The sequence below is a fragment of the Microtus oregoni genome, unplaced genomic scaffold (genome assembly GCF_018167655.1).
Source record: "Microtus oregoni isolate MIOR12 unplaced genomic scaffold, Mior012 000017F_ref0000208, whole genome shotgun sequence".
NCBI lineage: Eukaryota > Metazoa > Chordata > Mammalia > Rodentia > Cricetidae > Microtus > Microtus oregoni.
Genome location: NW_024543076.1, coordinates 3790744 through 3816762, shown reverse-complemented (window position 1 = coordinate 3816762; position 26019 = coordinate 3790744). Strand labels below are relative to the sequence as shown.

Below are 26019 nucleotides of genomic sequence, written 5' to 3'. Positions count from 1 at the left end.
ATCAAATAAAAACCAACAACTAAAGCTAGACCAGCACAGGGACACTCACACACCCATGCCTGCTGCTGCATTCACCTATTGATGGGTGGCCCAGACACTAAGTATCTTAGGTTTATGCAGTGGTTTGAAAGAAAATGGCCCCCACAGGCCCATAGGGAATGGCACTATTAGGAGGTGTGGCTTTGTTGGAGGAAGTGTGTCTCTGGGAGCAGGCTTTGAGGTTTCACATGCTCAAGCGTTGGAGGAAGTGTGTCTCTGGGAGCAGGCTTTGAGGTTTCACATGCTCAAGCGAGGCCCAGTGTGTCTCATGGTCTCTCTGGCTGCCTTCAGATCTGGATGTAGAACTCTTAGCTACCTCTCCAGTACCATGTGTGCCTGCATGCTGCCGGGCCTCCCACCATGAAGACAGTGGACTCGTCCTCTGAACTATAAGTCAATCCCAATTAAACATTTTCCTTTATAAGAGTTGCTGGGGTCATGGTGTCTCTTCACAGACAGAAGTTGGTACCAGGGACTAGGGTATTGCTGTGATAGATCAGCCCATGTTTTGTTTGGAGAAATGTAGACTTTGGGACTTTGATGTAGGAAAGCAACTGAAAGCTTTACGTGAAGTCTAATGGCCACACTGGTAAGAACGTGGAGGACAGTGGTGCTGGGGGTGATTTGAACTGTGGGTGCCTGGCTCAAGAGGGTTCCGAGGAGAATATTTCTGTGTGGCCTAGAGACCAGTCTTGTGCTATTATGGCTAAGAATATAGCTGCTTTTTGCCCTTGTCTAAAAAATCTACCTGAGGCTAAATTGAAGAGTTTGGGATAAAATGTTCTGGCAGAGGAAATCTCAAAACAGCCTAGTATTGACTGTGTTCTGCGGTCACTAGTGTTCACTCTTACACAGATCTATAATGAAGAGGAGAAAGCTGAGCAAAGAAAAACACAAAATGTACAGCTTGAGGTGAAAAGGGGCACCAGGAAGTAGAATGAAGCTAAGTCCTGTGTTCGAGGAGATAGACAGTGATTGGAAGCGTCACCCCAGGCCCTGGCATTCATCCTTAGGGCGCCAATGCAGTGCCAATGGAGCAGAAAGCTCCATCTCAGGCCCCCCTCCCCCTGGGAGTTGCCTTGGTTCAGACTCCAGCTCCGGGAAAGCCCACCAAGCGCTGACCCCTCCCCACAGGACCACTCCCACAGGCTATTTAGGCTGGGCCAAGAAAAAGAACACATGGTCTTTGGGTTCTGTGTCTCCCCGCTCTTTCCCCGCCATCCAGGAGCACTGCAGTAAACGTGGGCATTAATTCGGTCTAATTTTGTCTGATTGGAATTATTTGCATTGGCAGAGAGGCTCATCTTAAGATTATTCCTAACATTATGGAGGTTTCCCACCAAGGGGGTCTGCTTTTCCCACGGCTCAGTACCACATGCTGGGAAAACGCCCTATGCTCCCTTTTAGAATGGTAATGTATACCCTGTGCCATTATATGTTGGAAGTAGAATCATTTTGATTCTACAGGGGATTACAGTTAAGAGATTACATGAGTCTCAGAAGAAACTTGGGACTTTGAAAGACAGTTGAGACTGTTACAGACTACGGGGACTTTTAAAGTTGGACATAATGTATTTCTGCATCATGATATGGTGAGAAGCCTAATGGGGCCAGGGAGTGGAATGTGGGCATTTGAAAGAAAATGGCTCCCAAAGGCCCACAGGGAGTGGCACTATTAGAAGGTGTGGCCTTGTTGGAGTAGTAAAAAGCCCTAGCTGGGCTTTGAGGTTTCATATGCTCAAGCCAGACCCAGTGTGTCTCACACTCTCTTCCTGCTGCCTTCACATCTGGATGAAGAGCTCTCGGCTACCTCTCCAGCACATCTGTCTGCGTGCTGCTGTGCTCCCCACCGTTAGGACAATGAACTAAACATCTGGACTGTCAGCCAGCCCCTCTATAACAGTCGCACGGTCAGGGTGTCTCTGCACAGCGACAGAGACCCTATGGTAGTTTATACTGCCTTGTTTTTACAGCTGGGCTGCAACTGTGTGTGAGAACACTGAGGCGAGGCACCAGCAAATGAACTATGTTCTAACAAAACTTACTGCCGAATACTGAGCTTGCAACTTCTCTAAAACACTCAGGGTCATTTATGAGGTTAAAGTAATGACAGTTTCCCAGAGCCCACTCACAAACAGGTAGCAGAAGAGAATTAGTAACACTGCCAACCTCTGGATGCCATTCAGGCCTTGAGAACTAGATGGCATTCGTCATATTTTCAAATACATCCAAACGATCTTCACACTTTTTTTTTTTTTGAGATATTCCAACTCGGGCTGACCTCATACTTGGTGATCCTCTTGAATCAGCCTCCCAGTGAATAAAGGCATGAACCATATCCCAATGTTTTGTTTGTATTCCTATCTTAGAGGGCTATGGTAACCAATCAATTATCCAGAACAGAAAATTTCTGAAAAGAAAGTGGGGGACTATCTTAGGAGAACAAGGGTGGCCAGCAAGAGGCGTGCAGCAGGAGCAAGGACAGGCAGTGGGAGAGCACTGTGCTAACGACACCTGTGTGGAGATGCCATAACAATCCACTGCTTTGTACGCTTAGCCTAAAAGGAGGAATGGAAACAACGAGCGACTCACAGCAATGCACCAGGCCAACTACGCTGCATTTGGCTAACTGAAGGAGCAGATTCAAGACAACATAGCCAGCATCAAGCTCGGGTCCCTGTGCTCACATGGCAAGTGCTCTACCTGGGGGCCATCTCCATAGCTCACTTACTTCTTCTTGAAGACCAGGAACTTATTGTTCTGCATGATGCATTCTCGGTTGTTAGTGATCTGCTGGAAGATGGTCTTGTTGGTCTTGCCCTGGAAGATGATGTTCTCCTGCACCAGGGCCTTAGCACGGCCCCGCACTGCAATGCCATAGGCGCGGAAGGAGTGGATCCGGTTCTTCAGGACCTGGAAGAAGCAGCCACAGAGACTCACAGATTGGAAGTTGGGCAGGTGAGTTACTGCTAGGAAACCATGGAGTCTAAGTGTGTTGAAGAGGTCAGATGGAGCAAGGGAAGCTCGGGGTGGGGCACAGAGGCCAGCCTGGTGGAGCCACTAGTGTCCTAGAGTTGATGGATAGGCTGTAGGAGGGCCGAGCTGGGGACAATTCTTCCCTCTGTATGCTGTGAATACCATTGGTTAATAAAGAAACTGTTTTGGGCCTGTCCAGGGAATAGAGCTAGGTGGGGAAAACTAAACTGAATGCTGGGAGAAAGAGGGCGGAGTAGAGGGATAATCCACAGGGTGGCAGCCCTATCTGTTTGGCTCTACTGTGAAGCCCTAGTACCATGCAGTGCTTTACCTAAAAGGTGCTCAGAGCTCATGGTCACGTGCCAGGACAGGTAAGGAAACAGGAAACAATGAGAAGTGGGGGGGAGGTTGTGGGTGGGTGCCTGAAAAGTCCAAAAGAAAGCGCTTCAGATAGCCTGGGCGACTCAGCAAGTCTTCCTTAAAAATGTGACAGTCAGGCTGAAGCATACGAATGGCTAAGAGGCCGCCCCACACAGACCAGAGGTGTGCAAAGGCCTAGGGCTCTCTCCTGGTAAGTGCCTACTGCATAGCTGTCGAGTGCAAGCTTATGCTGTCAGCGAAAGAGCTGCAACAGCAGGGACTTTGACCCAGAGACAAGAAGACACCCAGAAGGTTCCAGCACCATGACTCTTTTGGCTTCCTGCTGAGAAACTCTTGTTCATCCTTTGGGGCCCAGTTTATATGCACCCCTCTGGAAAGAAGCTCCTCCTCTGTGAAGCTCCCCCTCTGCGGACCATGCTGTCCAGACTGAGTTCTGATTCTCGTTACAGCCCTGAGTGCTGAGGGTTCTGTTTCTCAGCAAAGTGCGCAAGTCAGGTCTGAGCCCTGTTGGTACTTTGCATCAGACACATCATATGCTTACCTTAGTGTCAGACCTGGGCAGCAACTGCAGTCCACTGCCCCGGTTGCCAATGATGTCATTTTCCACTACAGCAGTACTGTCACCCTTGGTAATGATGCCGTGGCCTCTGTTGTCATAGATACCGTTGCCCCGGAGCTCCACTTTGCAATGGGCTTCGACCTTGACCCCACTCTGGCGGTTGCAGGAGATGCTGTTGTTGGTCACTCGTGTGAGCTGGCTGCTCTGAACAATGGTGATGCCTCTGTCCCCATTGGCATGGATCACATTGGTGACAACCTGCAGCGCCTCACTGCTCTGGACAAAGAGTCCTGACGCTGCAGAGTGTGGGAGTGGGAAGAGCACAGGAGATCCTGGAGTCAGTTCTGACAATACCAGCCAGAAGGAGCAGCATCGCCTCGAGTGTGCACTCCAGGATGGTAGGGAAGAGGCGCAGAATTCCTGCTAAGGTGGCCAGGAACACAGGCTGTAAGAGGACTCCTTGTGTTCAACGGTCCTCCTGCCCGAGCTCCCACCCCAGGTCTCCTACAGCCTAGCAAAGGGACAGTGACAACGCCTTGAAGAGGCGGCGTGGAAGACGAGACCCAGGCTGGTTCAAAAGCAGCGTGGGCCAGCCTCTTGGTGACACCTGTGCGGTTCCCTAGCTTGCAGGAGTCACCTTACATGGCTACCAGGCAGCAAAGCTTCACGAAAGGAATTCACTCCTGGGGGTGTGCTGGCAGAACTCACTCCCCTGGGGCTGCTGTAACTGATCTCACTGCTCCACGTCACTCCAGAGGAAAGAGCCTTCCAGGGCCCATGAATCTGTTCTGTTCCTCCATCAGCACTGGTGAGTCTTACCCCATGGAATACGCCATGGGATGGGGCTGGAGAGATGGCTTGCTGGTTAAAAGCACCTGCTGCTCTTATAGAGCACCTGGGTTTGAGTCCTAGCACCTACATCCTCTCATCAGCTCACAACCATCTGTAAGGGCATTTCCAGAGGGATCCAGCGCCCTCTTCTGACCTCCGTGAGCATTCCTCATGAATGTGGTATACAGATACACACGCAGGTAAAACACTCACACACATAAAAGTAAAGCCAACTAAGACTTTATGACCCCATGTCATTAGGTATGGGTTAGGGCACAAGTCCAAGGAAGACAGGATGAGGGGATGTGTCTGCAGTCAGGAAGTCCTCGCTGGTGTGGGATGTATAGGGAGAAAGTGAATCTCAGGCAAAAGCGACACATTAGTGAAGTCAGTGGGGCAGAGGTAAGAAGAGATGGATTTGAGTCTGGGGGAAAGTCCAGGGGCTGAGTAATAACTGGGTAGCTAACGGAGCTAGAAGGATAGGTTGGGCCAGTGCATGGAGAGCCCCAGGACAGAGGAAGCCATGAAGGTCACCACAGGGGCTGGAGCACACTCACCTCCATTGTGATTAATACTGTTGGACTCCACAAGAGCTATGGTGATGGGCCTGCGCAGTGGGTCGTCCTCTTTCTCCAGCTCTGTCTCCCAGAGGATGGCGTCCCCATCCTCACTGAAGTTCTCCTGGGCCCCGTAGCCTCCAGGGAACTCACCGGAGCCATCCTTCTGGCTGAACACTGCCACTCCATACAGGCCGTTGTAGCTCACATGGTTGCTAGTGACATGGGGCAGGCTGGAGGACATCATCCACACACCACAGCCTTTGTTAGCTGGGGTCACAGAAAAGAGCCTGTCACCGGCACCCAAGGATAGGTGATGCAGCACCCAGTGTCACCCCAAAAGGGGAAGTAAAAGGTACTGAGGCAAGTCGCCCCATAGCTCTGGCTATGGGCTTCTCCCGCATATGCAAGGGACAATGACCAATTCACCTCACTTTCTAGGATGTGAAGTGCTCCAAGAACTGCCAAGGGGACACCAAGGCCTCTGCGAGGAGGGAGCAGGCTCAGTGTGAACCCCAGTCCTACCACTTCCTAGCTGGGATCCTGAGTGAGTAACCGGACTTGTGTGCCTCAGGGCCCTCATCTTTAAGTTGGGGCTGATGGCTGACAAAGCACACAGAGTTAGGCTTGAGTAACAGAGCCACAGATATTAGATCCAGGCCAGAAATGCTCAGGCTTTGCTTAAAGTCACATGGTGAGAACAGTATTTTTTTTAAATAACCCTGTTTTTATGTTAAATCTTCCACTGTTTGCATTAAAGGGACGGGAGGAGTTAGATGCCCAAGAGTTGGAGCTTACACGGGCCACTGTGGCAGACAGCTCCCTGCCTTTTACTATTTTACAAGGAGCTGGAGCACTGCTTGTTGACCTCTGGGCTTAATGTGGGTCAGGAGGTAGAAGAGGAGACCCCTGCTAAAAGGCCCGAGATTACACACGTCTGTTCTGCCAGGGAGGTTTTTGAGGTCTGGAGAAACTGACTGCCTTCTCAGAACCCACTAGCTGAAGCTGAGACCTGGGCCTCCTGCAGACCACGGGACAGGATCACCCTCCTCACCATAGATGGTGTTTCCCTCTATCAGTCCTTTGCCTTCATCACCCACGACCACACCGTCCGAGTAGCCAAAGCAGATGAGGTTGCTCCTGAGGACCGGGACGCCGCCACGGCGGATGTCTACCCCTCCCCATTGGTTCTCACGGATGACATTTTCTATGGGGAGATGTGGAAAGGTCAGAACCCCAGAGCCACCTCCAGGGCAGGCCATGATGGCGAGGACAGTTAAAAGAAAGCACTCCCAACCCTCCCCAGAGCAGGGCACGCACACCTATGCTGCCAGCAGTCAGCACCCTGAAACTTACCCACTGGTGTTTCAGGGACTCACCCCCTTTCCCAAGGACAAAGTCTGTGTTCCTCTTGTACATTCCTGTGTCTCCACTCACTCTACCCCGCAGCCTTGAGACAGATGAGGAAAACCTCCCCCCATTTCCATATGCTAGTCCTCAGCCTAGGCCTGCCCCATCCCTGGGAGCTACCTCCTCTCCTAGGACTTGGTAGGAGAGTCTCACATCAGAAAGGTGGTCCTAAACACTGCTGCCTCAAGCTGGGTGGTGGTGGCGCACGCCTTTAATCCTAGCACTTGGGAGGCAGAGGCAGGCGGATCTCTGTGAGTTCGAGACCTGGTTCCAGAACAGGCTCCAAAGCCACAGAGAAACCCTGTCTTGAAAAACAAAACAAAAACAAAAACACTGCTGCCTCAGCACAGTGACAAGGCAGACGTGGTTCTAGGAAGCAGGACACTTCCCTGTGTGATAGCCTTTCCTGCCTCTCCAACCCTATCGCCACCCCTCGCTTGCACACTCCATCCTACGAGCAGTCCCGCTTAGGTGTGAAAGGCTGTTTGCACAGGTAGCCCTGCACATGGAGCTGTTTCTCTGGACTCCTACTGCTCAGGTTCTGGATTTCGCGTCACCCTGAAGTCTACCACGATCACGACTTCAAGAGTCCACACAGTCCTCCCAACGCCTCATACAGATAACTGGGCAGTTTTGTTTGTCCGCATATGCTTTCAGTTATTTCCATGCACTGCCTTATAAACTGTCAATTCCCCAGAGCAGAGCTGCCATCTGTTTCCTTTGTCACCCCATACCCAGCTCCTGAAACAAGGGCTACACACAGTTGATTCTCAATAGTGGTTTTGTTCATTTGTTTTCTTTTTTGCAATTCTAGGATCGAATCTATGGCCACACACATGCTAGGCAAGTGGCCTCCAACTGAGTTATGAGTATTTGGTAAATGATAGTTACATGCAATCAAGATCCCAGGCTCCACACTGGGTGGTGGTGGTGCATGCTTTTAATCCTAGAGGCAGGCAGATTAACTCTCTGAGTTTGAGGTCAGCCAGGTCTACAGATTGAGTTCCAGAACAGCCAAGACTTCACAGAGAAACCCTGTCTCAAAAAACCAAAAGAAAAAAAAAATCCCAGGCTCCAGTGATATACCAGGCAGATATGACCTTTGCTTAGTACCAGAGAAGACAGACAAAACAACACTACGAAATTCTGTAAAATGTACAATAGAGGAAGTGTCCTGGGCACAGTGGGCATTATCTGTGGATGAGGAGAGTTAGGGCAGGCTTCCCACAGCAAGTGGTATGAGATGAGACAAAACAGATACGTAAGAATTGGACAGACAGATTTGCAGAGCAGGCAGAAGCTCACACAAAAGTATGGAAACCTCAGACAGCTGTTTAATTGGTGCAGCTGGAAGTGTGAGCTAGCTGGCCAGCATCTGTCAGAGATGCTACTCCCCAGTGCTATGCTGGGTCCTCCTATGAAAAGCACGACCCCCCCACAGAACTGGCACCCCTGAATGCCCACCTGCTAATCACAGAAGGAGGTCTGGGGTAAGCGAAAGAGTGGCTTAAGGGCCTGAAGCGGTGGGGGTGATGCCAGGGGATGGTGGCTTGGCTGTCACCTGCACTGGCTGGCTATGGTTCCAGTAGTTCCTATCATATACCTGTGATGAGGCCCTTGCCATTTTCATTCACTGCGATGCCAGCTGCGCGTCCCTTGAAGATGTGGTTTCCACTGAAACAGAAGACAGGGAAAGACGTGAGACAAAGGCGCCTACATCATGCTTCAAAGTCCCTTCCTTTAAAACATTTTCAAAATGTTACCTGTTATAGTGTGTGTGTGTGCGTGTGTGCACGTGAGTGTGTGCCACTTTTTGAAATCCCATAAACTAAGTACTTGGAAATTCTTATCTGACCTGGGATAGCTTGACCCGGAACTAAGCACTATGATGTCCAACTCTCTGTGGCTTTTCTGTACTGCATCAGTCAACACACAAGCCATCCATACAGATGTGGCCATGGTGCATGTGCCACCAGGCAAGTCTTGGTGGCAGGAAGAATTTCTAGGATGCTATACCAAGCTTTCTTAGGATGATCAGAGCTCCACAGCTCTCAGTGCTATGGTGCTTCAGCTGGGGATCTCAGACTCTTGTGTCCCCTCCCGTCCCCACCGTTGACCCCATTCCTAAATAAATAAACATGGAGGGAAAAGCACAGCCTGTCCTCTCAGATGACCGTGCCTTAAAAAGCAGTAGCGCTGACTTGAGAGCCTTCCTTCGAAACTCTAATGTTTCCCAGCACAAGCGAGGTACTCTATGTCCACACATCATGCTTACATAAGTGGTCTTCAGCCATGGGATACTATCTGAAAGTAGGACTCGATAAGACATGGAGAACAATGGTATGGGTATGAGCTGGAATCTCCCCAAGTGACACAGGTAAATATCATGCAATAACATTTAGACAAACTCCTATGGAAAGGGCAGGGAAGGCACCACTGTGCACATCTGCTGCACACCAACGCCAGCTTTCCTAAAGCTCCGACAGCTGAGACTTCCGCTCAAAATCTTAGTCCACCCTCTGCAACTCAGCTGGCACAGGCCTGTCTCCATCAGCACAAGGCTCTCTGCCGTTTCTTTCCCCTCTTACGCTGCACAGCAGAGAAAGAGGTGGACCTGTGGGTACAGAAGGTCATGCTACAGTGCCCACAAGGCACTGACCCACTGGAACAGCCTCAAGCTAAAACACTAGTTGGGACCGGAGAGGTGGCCGAGCACTTGCTGCTCTTGTAGAGGGCGCCTGGCTCTGTGCTGCTGTCTCCTCTCTTCTTCTTCCTAGGAATAGCATGACAGCTCCAAGAGGGTTCAAGTCCCCCCCAGATTTAAGATTTCAGGTATGTCCTCTTTCTCCTCCTCCTCTTTAGTTGAAGACTGAGCCTTCTAGGGCCTGGTGCATGCTGGGCTTTTCCTCCAACTCGAAAGGTGCTTCCAGTAAAAGGCCTTCCTACATGGTCTTAGTCAGAATGAATCTTTCCTCTGGACAGCATCATGGTGCCTGTCACAGTCTGTCCCAACTACTGCTAGGATGGCAGACATACCCAATACTGTCCCTCGCTTCCTCCTGATGACCTACAGCACAGAAAGATCACAGCATGCATTCATGTGGAGGTCAGGGTCATCTTCTTTTATATATTCATTCATTTGTTCATTTGCTCATTCATTCATTTATCATGTGTCTGTATGTCTGAGCACATATGTAACAGCACACCTATAGAAGTCAGAGAACAACCTGAAATAGTCGGTTCTCCCTTTCTATCATGTGAGTCCCTAGGCTCAAACTGTTTGTCAGGCTTTCTAGCAAGTGCCTTTTCTCATTCCAGACTAGAGTCAGCTCCTGAAAAACAGCTGGCACCTGCTTGCCTTTGTTATCTCTGCTGGAAGTGCACAGTAGTGTCTGCCAAACAGAATGCCTGCACGCAGCTCGCTGGAAGGAAGACAGAAACACCGGGCAGCTGTGTTACTGCGGTGGGACTATAGATGAAGACTTTTTTGCAGCACCACTGTAGTAAACAAACAGGCTTTCAAATGGAAGAAAGGCACAGAGAAGGGGAGTCAGGGACCGTGGAAGAGCCAGAGAGTCTGGGCAGAGCGGTGCCTACCTCACAACTGGATTTCCGTGGTACAGGATATAAATGCCTGCCTCCTTATTTGAAAAGATTTGGTTGTTCCTGATGACGCCTTTCCCATTGCCAAGGACAACAATACCAGACCGGAGACCGTGGTGGATCTGGTTACACTGCAAGTGAAAGGGAGATGTGGCAGATCCGGCATGTCGGGGTGCAGGCAGATCCGGCATGTCGGGGTGCAGGCAGAGCCGGCATGTCGGGGTACAGGCAGATCCGGCATGTCGGGGTGCAGGCAGAGCCGGCATGTCGGGGTGCAGACAGTGCACCAAGATGGCCATGGCCACAAGAACACCATCACACGTTCCCGGGCACACAACACAGGGGCTAAGCTATGGAGCTGCCTTCCTTGCACACGTGTGAGAATGCCAACAGCGGGCAGAGTGTGGAGATAACACGGCTATATGGCCTTTGCTGTTGGGGGGGGGGTGTCTGTGCTTTTTTTTTCCCAAGAAAGGAGGCTATGCAAAGTGTCCAAACCTCTCCCGCAAAAGACTGAGAAGCTTAGAGAGGTAGGTATATATGACAGGACTTCCCTGCCTCATCTCATTAAGCCTGGACTCTGCTCTGCCTGCTGAAGCAGCCCACCCCACTGCTGGCAGACCCCACTCTGTCTGCTGAAGCTGCCCACCCCACTGCCCGCAGACTCTGCGCATCTTTCTGGCAACGTCGGGAACTCCTATGTGGAGGCAGTGCATTACCCACCAGCTGCACAGCAGAGGCCCCGTGAGGGGAAGGGATGGGCAGAAGTCACTGGCTGGGTGTGTCTTTTTAATCCAGAGTTATGGATTCTCTCTGTGTTTTCATGGCCAGTTTGGCTAGAACGAGCTAAGAACATCAATCCTGAGTTTAGACTGTCTGAACTCAAACCCCAGCCCTGTTAGTTGCCAGCAAGGTCCTTTACCCTCTGCACCCCACGTCTCCCCCTAGAAAATCATTCTATTTCACAGAATGACTAATAGCTACAGAGAACTTTAGAAGCATCTGGTACATAAACAAGCCTCACATTCTAAGCTCATAATTCCCCAGTTCCTGAAATCACTGGAAAAGTCAGAACAGAGAGGGAACGAGTCTCTAGTATAACGGTCACACAGGCAAGGATTTGTGTATATGATACTTGTGTTTGTGCACATGTATGGATGTGTACATGAACATAGGGACCAGAGGCTGATGCTGTGTTGGTTTGCATCACTCTGAACCTTATCTTGAGGCTTGGCCTCTCCCGTGAGCTGGAACTTGCCAACTAAACTTGACCCGCTGTCCAGTAAATCCCAGGGACCTTCCAGTTTCCACCTCCCCAAAGTGAGGATTACAGGGGTGTAGCACCATGCCTCTTCTTAAGTTTGTGTGTACGTGCACATGTGTGTGCCATATGTGAGCAGGTGTATGCAATTCCTTGAAGCTGGAGTTATAGAAGTTGAGAGTTGCCTGATGTGGCTGCTAGGAACTGAACCCAGTTCCTCCGGAAGAGCAGTTAAGAGCTCTAAACCACTGAGCCGTTTCTCCAGCTCCCCATGCCTATTGTTGCCTGTGAACGCTGAACTTAAGACTTCACGTTTGCAGAGCAAGCATGGCATCAACTGAGCCATCTCCCGGGCCACATATGCAAGGATTTTATGTAGTTTTTATGCTGGAAAAACCCTAATTGCAAGTCAGGTTTATAATCCTCAAAGCTCAGGAGGCAGAGGCAGAAGGATTAAGAGTTCACATCAGCTTCACCTGGTATGATGCCAGCTTGAATTGCAAGAGAACCTGTCTGCATCATTCTAAAAACCTCATAACAAAAATAAAGCAAAACCAGACTTCCCAAGCTCTCACGCTTACAAAATCCCCCGGAGGATAAAGTATCCCTGTCCTTTCTGACAAAGAATGACCGAGCAGACTGGCTTTAGTTTTAGATTCACATGCCATTTAGGACAGAATCAGTTTCAGAGCCAGACATATGAGTTCTGAGGAGGTGCTGAGAAACGTCCTGTCCAGCCCATCTTTTTCCTATTGGTGGGACGATCTCAGGAAGGGACTTGTCCAAAGTCATCGCTCAGACACCTAGAAAGAAGTCATGAGGACACACAAAAACGGGCAGGAACCAATCTGAACTACTTAAACATCCTCAGACAAGGGTTCTAGAAAATGAGACCAGGCTAAATGCCAAGAGGATAGAGAAAAGTACCAGGATGAGTGGGTTGGATTTCTTCCGAATGTCCACACCAGCCTCTGCGTTGTGGTAAATGTTGTTGCCAGCGATCAAGCCTCCACCCTCCAATCGAAGAAAGATGCCTGATGCCCGGCAGCGGTAAATGTCATTCCTGAGCATGACAATCTAAGCAGAAGAGAGAACAAAACATTTCTTTGGTCAAAGGATGGTCAAAAACTATCAGAGGAGATGGTTTAGGGGGTAATGCACTTGCTGACAAGCCTGACAACACAAGTTCACTTCCCAGGATAGTGAGAGGAGAGGAGTTGTCTGGACCTCCACACTCATGCTGCGGTACGTGTGCATGTGCGCACGCACACACACACGGAATACACATGTGCACACACATCACATACACACGGTCATCTGCATGTGCACACACACGCATACACAAACATGTACACACACACTCACACGCACCACACACACACACTGTGTAGTAATCATAACAAACCCTACAAGAAGAGCATGCAAGTTTTTTCCTTCCCACACAGTCCCAGCAGTTCACAGTTTGTAAGAGGGGTGCCTCTCTGTGCACCCAATCTTCCAGTCTCGTTTCAGAGGACACCATCTCCCTATACACTGCGACACTTCCTTGTGCACTATGTACTTCGAGCCAGAGCTTTTCTAAAGCTCAGAAGCCTGGCCCTGGGCTCATGGGGTGGAGAGAAGCTTACAGAGCAAGCCAAGCTGTCTTTGTTAGGTCCCAAACCCAGGACAATCAGCTAACCTGGGTGCCTACTTAACATATCAAGTGGACTTGCCACCAGGTTCTCTCAGCATCCCTTAGTCCCTGTCATGGGGTTCTTTTGGCCCCATACCCCGCCACCTATCCTAAACTTCTCCAGCCCAGAGACTGGGCTACCCTTCCTCATTTTTCTTCCCTGTATACCAGACATTTTGGTCACCCAATCTTTTTTCCCTTTTTGTCTACCCTTTACCCTCCTGACGTCTTGGTCTTCTGGCCCTCCCCTCTTCCTCACAATGTCCAACTCAGGGCCACTCTGGACTCTCCTAGATGTCCCTGCCTTTGCCTATTCTCCTTTTTACCTACAATAAACCTGCACCTCCCCCATACCTAGGAGCAGTCATGTCCTTTTTTAAATTTTTTTCCCCATTCATCTTCAAACTTCATGCTTTTGAGCTTGCTGTAAAAAGTGTTATGTAGCCCAGACTGACCTCGAACTCACTCTGTGGCCAACAATGACTTCATCTCCAGGGACCCACCTGTCCTGGGATCACAGGGCTGCACCACCACACACTACTTTATGTAGTGCTAGACAGTGAACCTGGCACTTCCTGCGTACTAGGCAAGCGCTCTACCGACTGAGTCACGGCCCTAGCCCATAGCAGTCACTTCCGGGTCTGTCTTTCCCACTGAGCCTTCATCAAAATCCACCTGCCCAAGCAAGTGCTGATTCCACAGTCAGTGCTAAGCACAGCGCTAAGGGATTCTCCCTCCAGATTCCCTCCCATTTATGAAACCAAGACCCATGATTTTTTCTTGCAGTGCTAGGGTTCAAACTCAGGCCCTTATACCTACGAGGCAAGCACTCTTATCACTGAGATACACCCCAGCCCACGGTGTTTTGAGGCACAGCCTCACTGTATAGCCCGGCCTCATCTGGAACTCAGGGGCTTTCCTGCCTCTCAGGTGCCAGCCATTACAGCCACGTGCCACCACTTCCAGCCCATGGCCAAGTCTTAATTTAAAAAATATTATTTAGTTAAAGCTGAGTATGATGACGCACGCCTTTAGTCCCAGCCCTGGGGAGAGAGGGGAGGAAGGCTAGAGGTCAGCCTGAGCTATATGGTGAGGCTCTGTCTCACACAAAAGAAAACCAGAAAACAAAAAGTAGGTACGAAAAAAAATTTACAACCAAAAAATTAGTTAAGTGATGGGGCAATGGTTTAGTTAGTGAAGTGCTCGCTGCATGGATGAAGGGTCCCGAGTTCAGTCCACGCCTGCACATGCACATGTGTGCACACACAGATTCACTTTTATGAGAAAGATGCCTGCTCTTGTTACCTATGGATCTTTCTTGGTGTAGCTACTGGTGTGTAAAAACTACTGATTCTCCAAACTGTTGTGAGATAATCTTTTGGCACACTGTAAAGATGTTGTCTCTGCTTAAGGCACCTGATTGGTTTAATAAGGAACTGCAAGGCCAATAGTGAGGCAGGAGAGATTACGAGTTAATAGAAAGCAGTTCAGGTATAAAACTTTGGATTCATCAACATAGGATAGATAGTAGAGTAATAAATACAAATGAACTGAACACTGTAAATGTAATTCTTACCTAACAATTGTTCTTACTGTATATAGTTTTACTCTGTTAGAATTAAAAAATTTCCTTTTAATTAGACAAAAAGGGAGAAAGACTGTAGGATAATATTTTTGTACACTGTAAAGATGTGTATTCGCCTAAAGTACCTGATTTGTTTAATAAAGAGCTGAATGGCCAATAGTTAGGCATGACGGGTTAGGTGGGACTTCCGGGCAGAGAGAGGAACTCAGGATGAATGTAGGTGCACGAGGAGATGCCAGCCATACCCAGAGGAAGTCAGACGTACAAAATGAATGAGAGGGAAAAAGGCACGTGGTAGAACGTAAATGATTAAAAACTGGTTAATTTAAGTTATAAGAACAAGCTGAGAACAAGCCAAGCTAAAGGTCAAGTTTTCATAATAACAAATCTCACTGAGGAGCTGGTAGCCCAACAGAAAGACCTCCTACAGCAAACCAGAGGGTCAGAAATCCGCATGTTAAGAAGTCTCTTAACAGTGTAACACAATGTAGCTCCCACATAAAGGGATGTGTTTCTTGTTACAATTTCTTATATGTAATAAGTATAAACATATGTATTGTTTTAAATAATTTTATATTAAGATAAATCACTCTACTAATAAATTATTTCATTATAGTAAAATTCTAGCAGAGGTGCGTGTGGAAGAATGAACACCCCTGTAATCCCAGCACTTGGGAGGCAGAGGCAGGAGGATCTCTGTGAACTGGAGGCCAGCTGTGCCTACACAGTGAGACTGTGTCTCCAAAACAAAACCTCAACCAAAGTATGACAGGATAGGACATACTTGGGGGCAAGCAGGGCAGACACTTTGAGTAAGGTACCATGCCCACTGTCTTAAATGAAGGTTCCTACTGCTGTGATAAAAAGCAAGTTGGGGGGCTGGAGAGATGGCTCAGAGGTTAAGAGAAGTGACTGCTGTTCCAGAGGTCCTGAGTTCAATTCCCAGCAACCACATGGTGGCTCACAGCCATCTATAATGTAGACCTCCGCCCCCTTCTGGCAAGCAGGCACACATGGAAGGAATGATGTACAAATAACAAATAAATAAATGCAAAAAAAAAAAAAGCCCCATCACACACAGATATGGGAGAGACAGTGATATGCCAATGACCTGTAAGGACTCATGTGGTTAGGGCCCGGCACTTCCAGAATCTACAGTGTCCGTCCTCGACAGTACCTTGCTATTGTGTATACACCTCACTGCGTACGTCAGGTTCCGGAAGATGTTTCCTTCCATCTTGGCTCGGCCGTAAGAGCAGACGAAGACACCACCCTTCCCATCCCGGAAGAGGCACTTGCGGATGAGGCAGCCCTGAACAGAGCTGGCTAGTGCCATGGCTTCCTTGTCCTTCTGCAGCTCCTGATGCAGCGAGTTCAGCACTAGACAGCTGGGCAGCTGAATGGATGCTCCTGGTAGTGGAGGGCCCAGAAAGGAGCCGCCCAAGACAGGGCGCGGGCCCTGCACCTGGTAAGACAGTCTGTACGTGAGCTGCTCATCATCCTCGTCCTCCCCGCTTGGGCTCAGGCCACCATCGCTGCTCTCTGGAGTCTGGGCCACCCTCTCCCCATCGCTGCCCACTTCTGCCTCCTGGGAGCCAGTCTTGGAGTCCGGTTTTGGAGAGCTAGAGGCTGGGCTCGTAGGACTCTGGCTGCCCTCGATGACAATGTCGCAGGTCCTTGGGCTCCAGGCCTGGTCCCGGCTCTCTAGGTCCAAGGACATTAAAAACTCATTGTCTTCTGCAGGAAGCAAGATGGGAGAGGACTTGATAAGGCCCAGCAGGTACTTGTAGGCCCAGTTTTTATCTGCCGATGGGTGACCCTCAACAGTTACAGAGTTGTTTTCGCTGCCCACAAACTCACAGTTTTCCAGCATACATAAGGGCACATTGTGCAGAAAGACATGGGTGTTTTTGAAGGTGCAAAATTTCACTTGGCAGGTTCCTGGGCCATGGACCTGAATGTGACCATTCTCAAAGTTGCAGTTGTCAAACTGGATGTGGCCCGACGTGGTCTGGGGGAAAAGAAAGAGAACATACGGTGAGAAGCCTATCCTTGGTTTTGACGATCATCACCAAGCTACTCCTCCAGGGAGACAGAGATGGAAACCAGGCCCTTGGTTTCACTTCCTACTCTCCTGTAAAAGGTTTGGCCATCAGCTGTCACTCTGAGGACCTGGGGAATAGGTCTGCATCAAAAAGGCACAAGAAAAACTGCCAATCATTGCATCCTTCTAATTCTGTTATCCTTCTAAAGGGCACAGTAGAAACTGGCAAGAAGGACTGAGCACTCCTTTGACTGGGACAGGTTACGGGGTTGGCCCAGCCACAGGCATTAGGACAGACCAGTCTGTGTGGCTACTGGTGTGTGGCGGAGCAGAGCAAATGACAGGTCTTGTCTTCAAAGAGAAAGACAGGGACTGCTGCCAGGGTAGGGGTGTGCTCTGGCGGCTGACCAGAGCTCTGCTCTTCCAGCCGCGTTACCCAGGACAAACGGCTTCACCTCGCTAAGCCTCAGCTTTCCTGTGTGTAGCATGGGGCTTGCTAGTTTATAAATCAAAAGACGGTACTCAGTGACGTTAGCTGATCTGAGATCAAAGACACAGGACCTCAGGAGTCTGACAGAAGGACAGGAAAGCACAGAACCTGTTAATTCGACTGGGACCCTGGGCCTGAGTGACAGCTAAGCTTGGGGAGACCAAACTGCTTTATACCCTTTTCTGGATTTGCATAAACTCTACTACATCTCAACCATAGGATAAAGCAGCATCCAATGAGTCTAATCCACAACCCAAACAGATGACCCCTTGAGCAATTAAAAGCCTCTCTATCAGTGACCTGCCTTGACAGTTTTTGGAGGAGGGTGACATCCCTGACCCCAGGTGCTCTAGGTGCTTCCATATCTCTCCACGACTTTCCCTGCTGCCGGTGAAGCCATGTTCCCTCCTTGGTCCTCTCAGTTTTCTGGAGACGCAGTAGTGTTGGCATTCTCATAAGAGATCACTGTTTGTGTGAAATATTGTCCTGGCCTTTTCAGTTCTCAGGCAAGGACATCTCAGACCTCTGTGCCTTTTTAGATGGAAGATGGCCATGGACCCAGCGCTCACATATGCTGACTGTAAAGACGAGGGGCGGCAGCTGTGCTTCTGAGGCAGCAGCAGAGACCGACGTGAGCATTCACTGTGGCAATCAATGTATTTCAAGACATGAAGCCTTCTATCAGTGAATTTCAAGGCATGAGGGTTAGGTAGGGAGCCTTGCTTCTAGGGCAAACTTTACTCCTAGGTCTGCACACCAGCACAGGGACACCCGCTATTCCTTCTGAAACATCCTAGAGCTAAAAAGCAGGCTTTGGGGCTCCCAAAGACTTTGGCGTGATATAACTTTATAAATCAGAGGACCTGGTTTGAGTTCTAACCTCACTAATTACCCACCTGTGAGACTTACTAGCGTTTCTGACTTTTGCTAACACTTCCCACACTTGCCCAAAGCAGCACAGCTACTGATCACCACAGATGTCTGCTTAGACGGAAGCTTGTCTTGAGTATTAATAAGGCTTTGGATCCAAGCTCCGTTCATAAGCCTGAAACCTTGGTTATGTTGCATTGTTAGGTCTCAGTTTCCCTCATCTATAAAGCCAAGGGATGCAACCTCCTCTCAGGGCTGTAGGAAAGAGGAAGTGAGATACGGCCATAAAGCACACGTCTGGTGCACACTGAGTGACCCAAAGGGTCGGTGAGGCGCTGACCAGTACAACAGACAAGCCTGCTGTCAGAGGTGCATTTCGCCAATGCACAGGCGCCATGCTCTTCTGCAGGACCACCAGCTCCTCCACACGTGACCACTCTGTGCTAACGCAGGTCGTGCTGGACTAACATTTCCGGCCTCTCACTCCAGGTACCCTTGAGAAGCGATGACTCCTGCACAGGATGAGGTTCAGGTGCTGAGGGCCACTGTCCCTCTCTGGACATGCTGCTGTCACCACGCTGCACACTCTGCCACCTCACTGCTCTACCCGGTGCTCTAGCTGATCTGGTTAGGAACAGAATGGGTGTAGAAAGTTTTGTCCTTAGCCCACGTCTCATTTCTAATGCAGCTTTAAAGGAAGTGAGGTACGAAGCACGATTCTGTACTATACTGACCCGCGAGCCCGCTTTTCGGCTAGCTCAATTCTCGGGAATGTGCGCATAGGAATTAACTACTAAACTCTCAGCTCCAACCCAAAAGGGAAACGCACTGATGAGGGCACGGTTGTGTGGTCAAGTCTGGGTGGCACCCAGTGTGCACCCACCTTATACATGATTGGTGAGAACCAGGCTGGCATGAAGACAAGATTGCACACGCGTGTGGTTGAGCAGTGCTGGTCAATGCTGGCAAGCAGGGCCACCTCACCCAGCTTCCCTTGGCCCACAATCTCCACTGGTACCTTCAGGATGATTTCGCCTTGCTCCTCGTACACACCTGGGAAGAGCACGATTCGATCATAGAGGCTGGCCATGGCTAAGGCACTGCCCAGGCTGTCAAACTCATGGCCTGGCCCAACATTCAAGGTGCGGCGCTCCCTCTTCCTGCGGAACAGAGAGAAGCAGATGGAGGACTCCAAGTCCAGCGCATTCTTCGTCCAGGTCTTGGAGGCCAGGTAGTGTTGCTTGAAGGCCTCCCGCCAGGACTCAGGCTCCACATCGGGCTGGTTGGGCCAGTTGGGGTGGCGGCACTCGGTGCAGCCCAGACACAGCTGCCGCCAGCGGGTACTGTCCAGGCTGAGGATCAGCTCATACCAGGCCCTGCAAACCAGGCTGCAGCGGCCCAGGTCAGGCAGGTGCAGGTAGGCTAAGATCACACGCCACAGCTCCAGGGGGAGGCCACCTGTTTCCATGATCACCTGGGGGAAAGACACAAAAGAAGATTTTGTCTACCCCCCTTTTACTGTTTCCTTTTTAAAAATAACACCCCTGACCCCAGGGAGGAGCAAGTGAACAAGGCACAGCCAATCAGAGGGCTCCACTTCCTCAACAAGCATCTGTAATGGCTAATCTTGGTCGTTAACTTGTAGATGAAGAGCAGATAAGTAATTAGGGAACCGCGCCTCTGGGGGATTCTGTGATGCAGTTCCAGGGATAAGAAGGCCAGGAGGACTCCGACCTAATCCATGTGCTAATCCCTTGATAGATGCACACTATGATGGCATCATCAGAGGTAGGGCAGCTACTGGAAGCAGGACCTGGTCACATGTCCTTGGAACTGTATCTTGCCCTGGTCTCTTCCAGTAATACCCTTTCCTCTGCTTCCATATGTCATGAGGTAAAGGACCTGTTTTAGGCCAGAGAGATGGCTCAGAGGTTAAATGCATGTACTGCTCTTCCAGAGGATCTGAGTTCAGATCCCAAAACCCACATCAGGTGGCTGACAACCACCTGTAATCCCAGCCCCAGGCGGATTCCACACCTTCTTCGGGTTTCCACAGGCACCTGCACTCAAATGAACATACAAACTTACACATAAAACTAACTCTCCTCTTAAAAACCTGTTCTATAAACCAGGTATAGCGGCACACCCCTTTAATCCCAGCACTTGGGAGGCGATGTAGGTGGATCTCTGAGTTTGCGGCCAGCCTGGTCTACACAGTGAGTTCCAGGACAGTCAGAGCTAGTAGTGAGACCCTGTCTTAAAACAGACAAACAAACAAACAAACCTGTTCTACCACTTACTCTCTGTTTTGATGTTCTGCCCAACCACACATAGTTAGGAGCAACTGTCAACTCTGAAACCATGGGCCAAAATAAGCAATTCTTTTAGCTTGTTTCTGTGAGGTATTGGGTGAGAATGACAAGAAAAGTCACTACGATAGACTCCACCTAATACCTGCCAGTAGGAGGTTAGTCTCTACTCTCTTTGGTCAGGTACTCTAAGAATATGATTGTAGCACGAATAATAAAAACCCAGAGACAGATATTGGGGTTCAAGCTGAAGATCAGAAAGGCAAAGCAGCCAGCCACTAGAGAGACCTTTTGCCTCTACCAAATCTTCAGATCAAAGGGGCAAGATCCTGTCTCCATGAATCCTCAGACTCCATACTCCACTGAGTTCCTGTCTCTCCACCCAGCTACATCACTCCTGTCTCCAACTCCCTAGTACTGCAATTAAAAGTGTGTGACTCCCAAAACTGGGATTAAAAGTGTAAGCCACCACCACCTGGATCTGTTTCTGGATGGATCTTGTGTAGACCAGGGTAGCCTTGACCTCACAGAGATCTGTCTGCTCTGTCTTCTGACTCCTGAGATTAAAAGTGTGTGCCGCCATTCCCTGACCTGTATGGGCTGACTAGTGTGGCTGCTTTATTTATCCAAACACAAATAATATACCACTATATATGATCCCAGAACTCCTGGAAACCAGAGTCCCCACCTTAAGAAGAAAACCTTGTGGTATTGTTGCAGGCAGCAAATCAGGAAGGGTGGAGCCATCTAAGGCCTCAGGCATGCTAGCGTTTATCCTGCTGGGTTCTGTCAGTCTTGCTTTAGCCCAGTGTGTCCTCACTATGTCCCCTTTCCTCCCTTTTGGAATGGCAATATGCATATCTATCTATCTATCTATCTACATACACTATATATATATATATATATATATATATATATATATATATATATGCCATTTTATGCTCTAAAAGTATGTACTTTGCTTTTACAGGAGGTTACAGCTAAGAGACTGCCTTGCGTCTCAGAAGAGACTATGGGGCCTTTTGAAGTTGGACTGCAGGTATTTTACATGTTGATATGGCTCTAAACCTATGAGGTCCAAGGAGTAGAATGTGGTAATCTGAGTAAGAATGGGCCCCATAAACCCAGATGTTTAAACGCTTGCTCGAGTTGGTGGACTGTTGGGGAAGAGGTATGTCACTGGAGGGGAGCTGGAGAGTTTACAGATTCCTGTCACTTTGAGTTCACCCTCTCTGTAACCTGCTTGCCTTTCAAGCTGCCAGGTGTCAGCTGTTCCTGCTCCTTGCCTGCCGGCTTCCCCACCATGATAGCGATGGACTCTTATCCCTCTATGACCATAGCTCAAATAAATTCTTCCTTTTTATCAGCTGCCTTGTTCTTACCACAGCAAGAGAAAAGCGGCTGATGCAGTTGGTACTATTGCTGAGACAGACCTGATCATGGGTTTTGAAGGAAGGACTTTGGAACTTTGGATCAAAAAAGCCATTACAATCCCAGCTCTCGGGAGGCAGAGGCAGGTGGATCTCTGTGAGTTCGAGGCTAGCTTGGTCTACAAGAGCTGGTTCCTGGACAGGAACCAAAAACTACGGAGAAATCCTGTCTCGAAAATGTCAAAAAAAAAAAAAAGTCATTTCACGTGGTAAGTGGAACTTAATGGTCATCCCAGTGGAGCAGCCACACTCTGCCAAACATCACAGAAAGGTCGCTAGCCAAGTTGCTAACACTGGGCCTCCACAGTCTGAACAGTTCTGAGCACTGCTGTCTTCCACACCCTTACTCTCAAGCCCACCTGCAGTGATACACCTCCTCCAACAAGGCCACACCTCCTAAGCCTCCCCAAACAGTGCTACGGACAGGGGATCCCATGAGGATTATACTCATTCAAATCACTACAAGTGTAACAACCATAAGAAAGGAGCAGAGATGACCTAGGTAGACGAGGTGGAAGAAGAGGTGAGGGCAGGTGTCTGTATGGAAAATATGTAATCCAGATCCTGAAGTAGCCCTGGGATCTACCTGATAGAGTTGGGGTTCATACAGAGGGCAATGGTCTCAAGAGTCTGGATGTCCTGAATACGAATGAGAACTAAGTACCTATTTGTTTTTCCGTTATCACGTCCAGATCAACTAATCACTATTGAGTCCCTAAGAAAGGCTATGTGGGTTTTGGTCCTGGTTCAGCTACTCCCTGATATAATCCCAATGTCATAACCATCTACTGGGCTTGCTGCCCTACTGTCTGCATCCTTGCTTTCTTTGGAAAATATCCTTCTCCTTACCAACAATTCATACCACATGATTGCAGAGCCGGGGGTCTCTGAAGGAAAGGACATAACAAAATGGTGCCCAGCTGCATCTAATGGGCTGCAACGGACACAAATGGCCCGCTGAGTCTGTCTCTAGATGAGCATGAGTTGGCAGTCTAGTAGCTGGCTTCTTTCTCGGGTGACAGGACACCAACAACTTCTTTCCTAAGAATAAACTCTGGAGTAGGTACTGGTGACCATTTTCCAATAGGGGACAGGAAGTAGAAGCTGAGGGGCACTGAGAGAATGAACCAGAGAAAGCAATGAAAGCAAGGGACATCCCAGTTTCTCTGCAGGTCACGGTGCCAATCTCAAAGCTCAGCTTTGCCCTCTGCCTTTGAATGCTAGTTAATTCTTCGTCCCTCTAATAAATTCCCCTTTGGACTGGGTGTGGTCACCACAGCTCTAATCCAAGCACTTAGGGGTATCAAGAGTTCAAGGCCAGCCTGGGCTATGAGACCCTGTCATAAATAAGTATTCTTTTAGCATAAGCTGACCACTCCAATTTCTGTTATTAATACCAAATGCTAGCATGCTTGTGCTCGCTCTCTCTTGCTCCCCTTCCCCCCTTCACCAATGCTATGCCGGGGCCCAAACTCAGTGCCTCTCATACGCCAGGCAAGTACTCTACCACTGAACTTTAATCCACGTCCTCCTTTTGCTTTTCATTTGAGACAAGGTCTCACTAAACTGCCCAGGCAGGACTGCAATTTGCAACCTCCTGCCTTACCCCTGGGATCACACTTTTCATTTCTTCTGCTTAGCTTTGACACACTCACGCTACATCTCTGTTTCCTGGCTCAGACTCAGTCTCCGTCCAATTAACAGAGCCCTGGTCAAACCCTTTACCTTTCTGTTCTCTCTCCCTATAAAGAGAAGTTCACTAATAAGATTCTATTAGCTACTTCTCACTTTGCTTTCTTTTGTTATCTGTGACTTCAATTTAAAAGCATCAGAAAGACTACATCCCCCTAAATTTCTCCTTCGAAATACGCAACTACTCATCATCTAAACATCTCCAAGAGCCCGTGCTCATCTGAATCAGGACCGCTTGCTGCATCTAGAGAGAATATCTTCTGGTCACTCCTGGGGCTCTGACCTACTTCTCCACCCACTTTCCTTGTCTCCATGTCCCATGTTCTCACACTGGCTCTCTTGAGTTAACTGTGCGCTGATCTGTCGGGGGCACTGCATGTCAGGAGGGACTTAATCCTAATTTATATAGCCTGCGACATCTGTCCACAAGGGTCCCTCTGGGGACTAGTACTCATATCCCATTTCTAGGAGAGATGTTAAAAGACATCCAAATCACAACTACCCAATTACAGTCACTGGTCATGCTAAGTACAGCTTCAACCTAGCGTACTAGACAAGTGTTTGACCGAGACAATTCATCGTGTGGCCCATGTGATAAGCTGCAGTACCCAGCATGCCAATTTCTGTCCCAGATGGGTTTCAGTAGTAGCCTGGTAAGAAAGAATGCCCTAGGCCACAGTTCAGTTACAAAGACAACAGCAAAACCCATCTAAAACTGAGCACAAAATACAAGCTTACTACACTAGTTTTAAATATATCAACAGGTAGAGGTGAATCTCTGTCAAGTCTCCACCCCAATTTTCAGGTGAATAATTTTCAGGTGAATAATTTACCATGTACCTGTAGCTTTGCAAACCCCCTCCCATGTATAATGAGACTGACCTAGAATTTCTCTACAGAAATTCTTCCAGTAACAATGTGGATAAGGAATCAAAGAGTGAAAACCCTGAGGGGTGGGGCACGCCTTTATCTCAGCACTCAGGGGGCAGAGGCGGGCAGATCTGTTTGGTTCTGCCCCCGGTCTACACAGGAGAGTCTGTCTCTCTTTGAGTGAAGGTGCTAAGACCTTAGGGGCCAGTCTGTTAAGATGGGAAAGTCGAGTCCTCTCCAGCTGGCAGAGCAGGTGAGACTCTAGAGCAGGGGTTCTCCACCTTCCTAACGCTGTGGCCCTTAAATACAGTTCCTCATGCTGTGGTGACCCCAACCATAGAATCACTTCACTGCTACTTCAGAACTGTGATTTTGCTACTGTTATGAATCATAACGCAAATATTTTTGGAGACAGAGGGCTGAGAATCGCTGCTCTAAAGGCACATGGCAAAGCCTCTGGAAGTCCTGAGACTGCCCATTCCACGGATGCTCTGCAGAGACCACAGCTCTCTTCTCAAAGCTGAGCAGGTGTCTGGCTCTTAGTCCCTTCCTCAGCTGGTCTCTCCTGCCTCCCCGGAGCTACTCTTACGGCATCCATGCTGGCCTGGCCGAGACCTCGAGTGACACACTCAGCACCTGGAACTCTAGCGCAGGTTTCTCAGGAGGGCGTGGCCTGGGTGGAGCTGTATTTTAAGATGATCCAGGAAAGGTAAGTGGAACAGTGAAGGTGGGAGCTCACGAGTTTGCAAATACTAAATGGTGACATGTTCTCTCAGAACATGGGGTTATCTGGAAAATTTTGAGCAAAGGTGTCTGTAATGACTTGAGTATGTCTCCCAACAACAACTTAATCTCCAAAATCATGTCAGTGGCATCTGAAGGTGCCTTTGGGAGCTAATTACCACTAGATGAGGTTGTTAGAGTAGGATGCCCACCACGCCGTTAGTGACAGTTCCCTGGCCATCTCAGCATGCAATGACCCCTGCTGTTTTATCTTGGAACAAGGGGCCTTTCCTAGAGTAGATGCTCTTAGATTTAATTTTTAAGATAGGGGTCTCGGTCTGTTACACCAGGTGAGCTCTTGGGCTCAACTGATCCTCTTGTCCCAGCTCCTCAAGTCGCTAGGAACAGGCACATCCCATGTGTCCATATGTATCCATAAGGTAAATAAATCTGTTTAGCTTTTTAAATATATTTTTTATTTATTATGTATAAAATGTTCTGTCTGCATGTATGCCTGCAGGCCAGAACAGGGCACCAGACCTCATTACAGATGGTTGTGAGGCATCATGTGGTTGCTGGGAATTGAACTCAGGACCCTTGGAAGAGCAGGCAGTGCTCTTAACTGCTGAGCCATCTCTCCAGCCCCCTGTTTAGCTTTTTTAAAAAAAAAAATCTGTACTGAAATATTGTGTTGTAGCAATGGAAACAGAAAAA

At 49.0% G+C, this 26019-nt stretch overlaps 1 protein-coding gene across 1 annotated transcript in view; it reads right to left on the bottom strand.

The window, feature by feature from the left end:
* Fbxo10 (F-box protein 10) overlaps positions 1-26019 on the bottom strand; it is a 43267-nt gene that overhangs the window by 2360 nt on the left and 14888 nt on the right. The window contains exons 2-10 of the mRNA XM_041667833.1: positions 19165-19755; positions 16055-16888; positions 12545-12694; positions 10351-10487; positions 8357-8427; positions 6398-6550; positions 5344-5613; positions 3938-4251; positions 2771-2952 (exon numbers count right to left, since the gene is read on the bottom strand). Of these exons, the coding sequence (XP_041523767.1) occupies positions 2771-2952; positions 3938-4251; positions 5344-5613; positions 6398-6550; positions 8357-8427; positions 10351-10487; positions 12545-12694; positions 16055-16888; positions 19165-19749 (2696 nt within the window). The 5' untranslated portion in view covers positions 19750-19755. The remainder of the gene's footprint in view (positions 1-2770; positions 2953-3937; positions 4252-5343; positions 5614-6397; positions 6551-8356; positions 8428-10350; positions 10488-12544; positions 12695-16054; positions 16889-19164; positions 19756-26019) is intronic.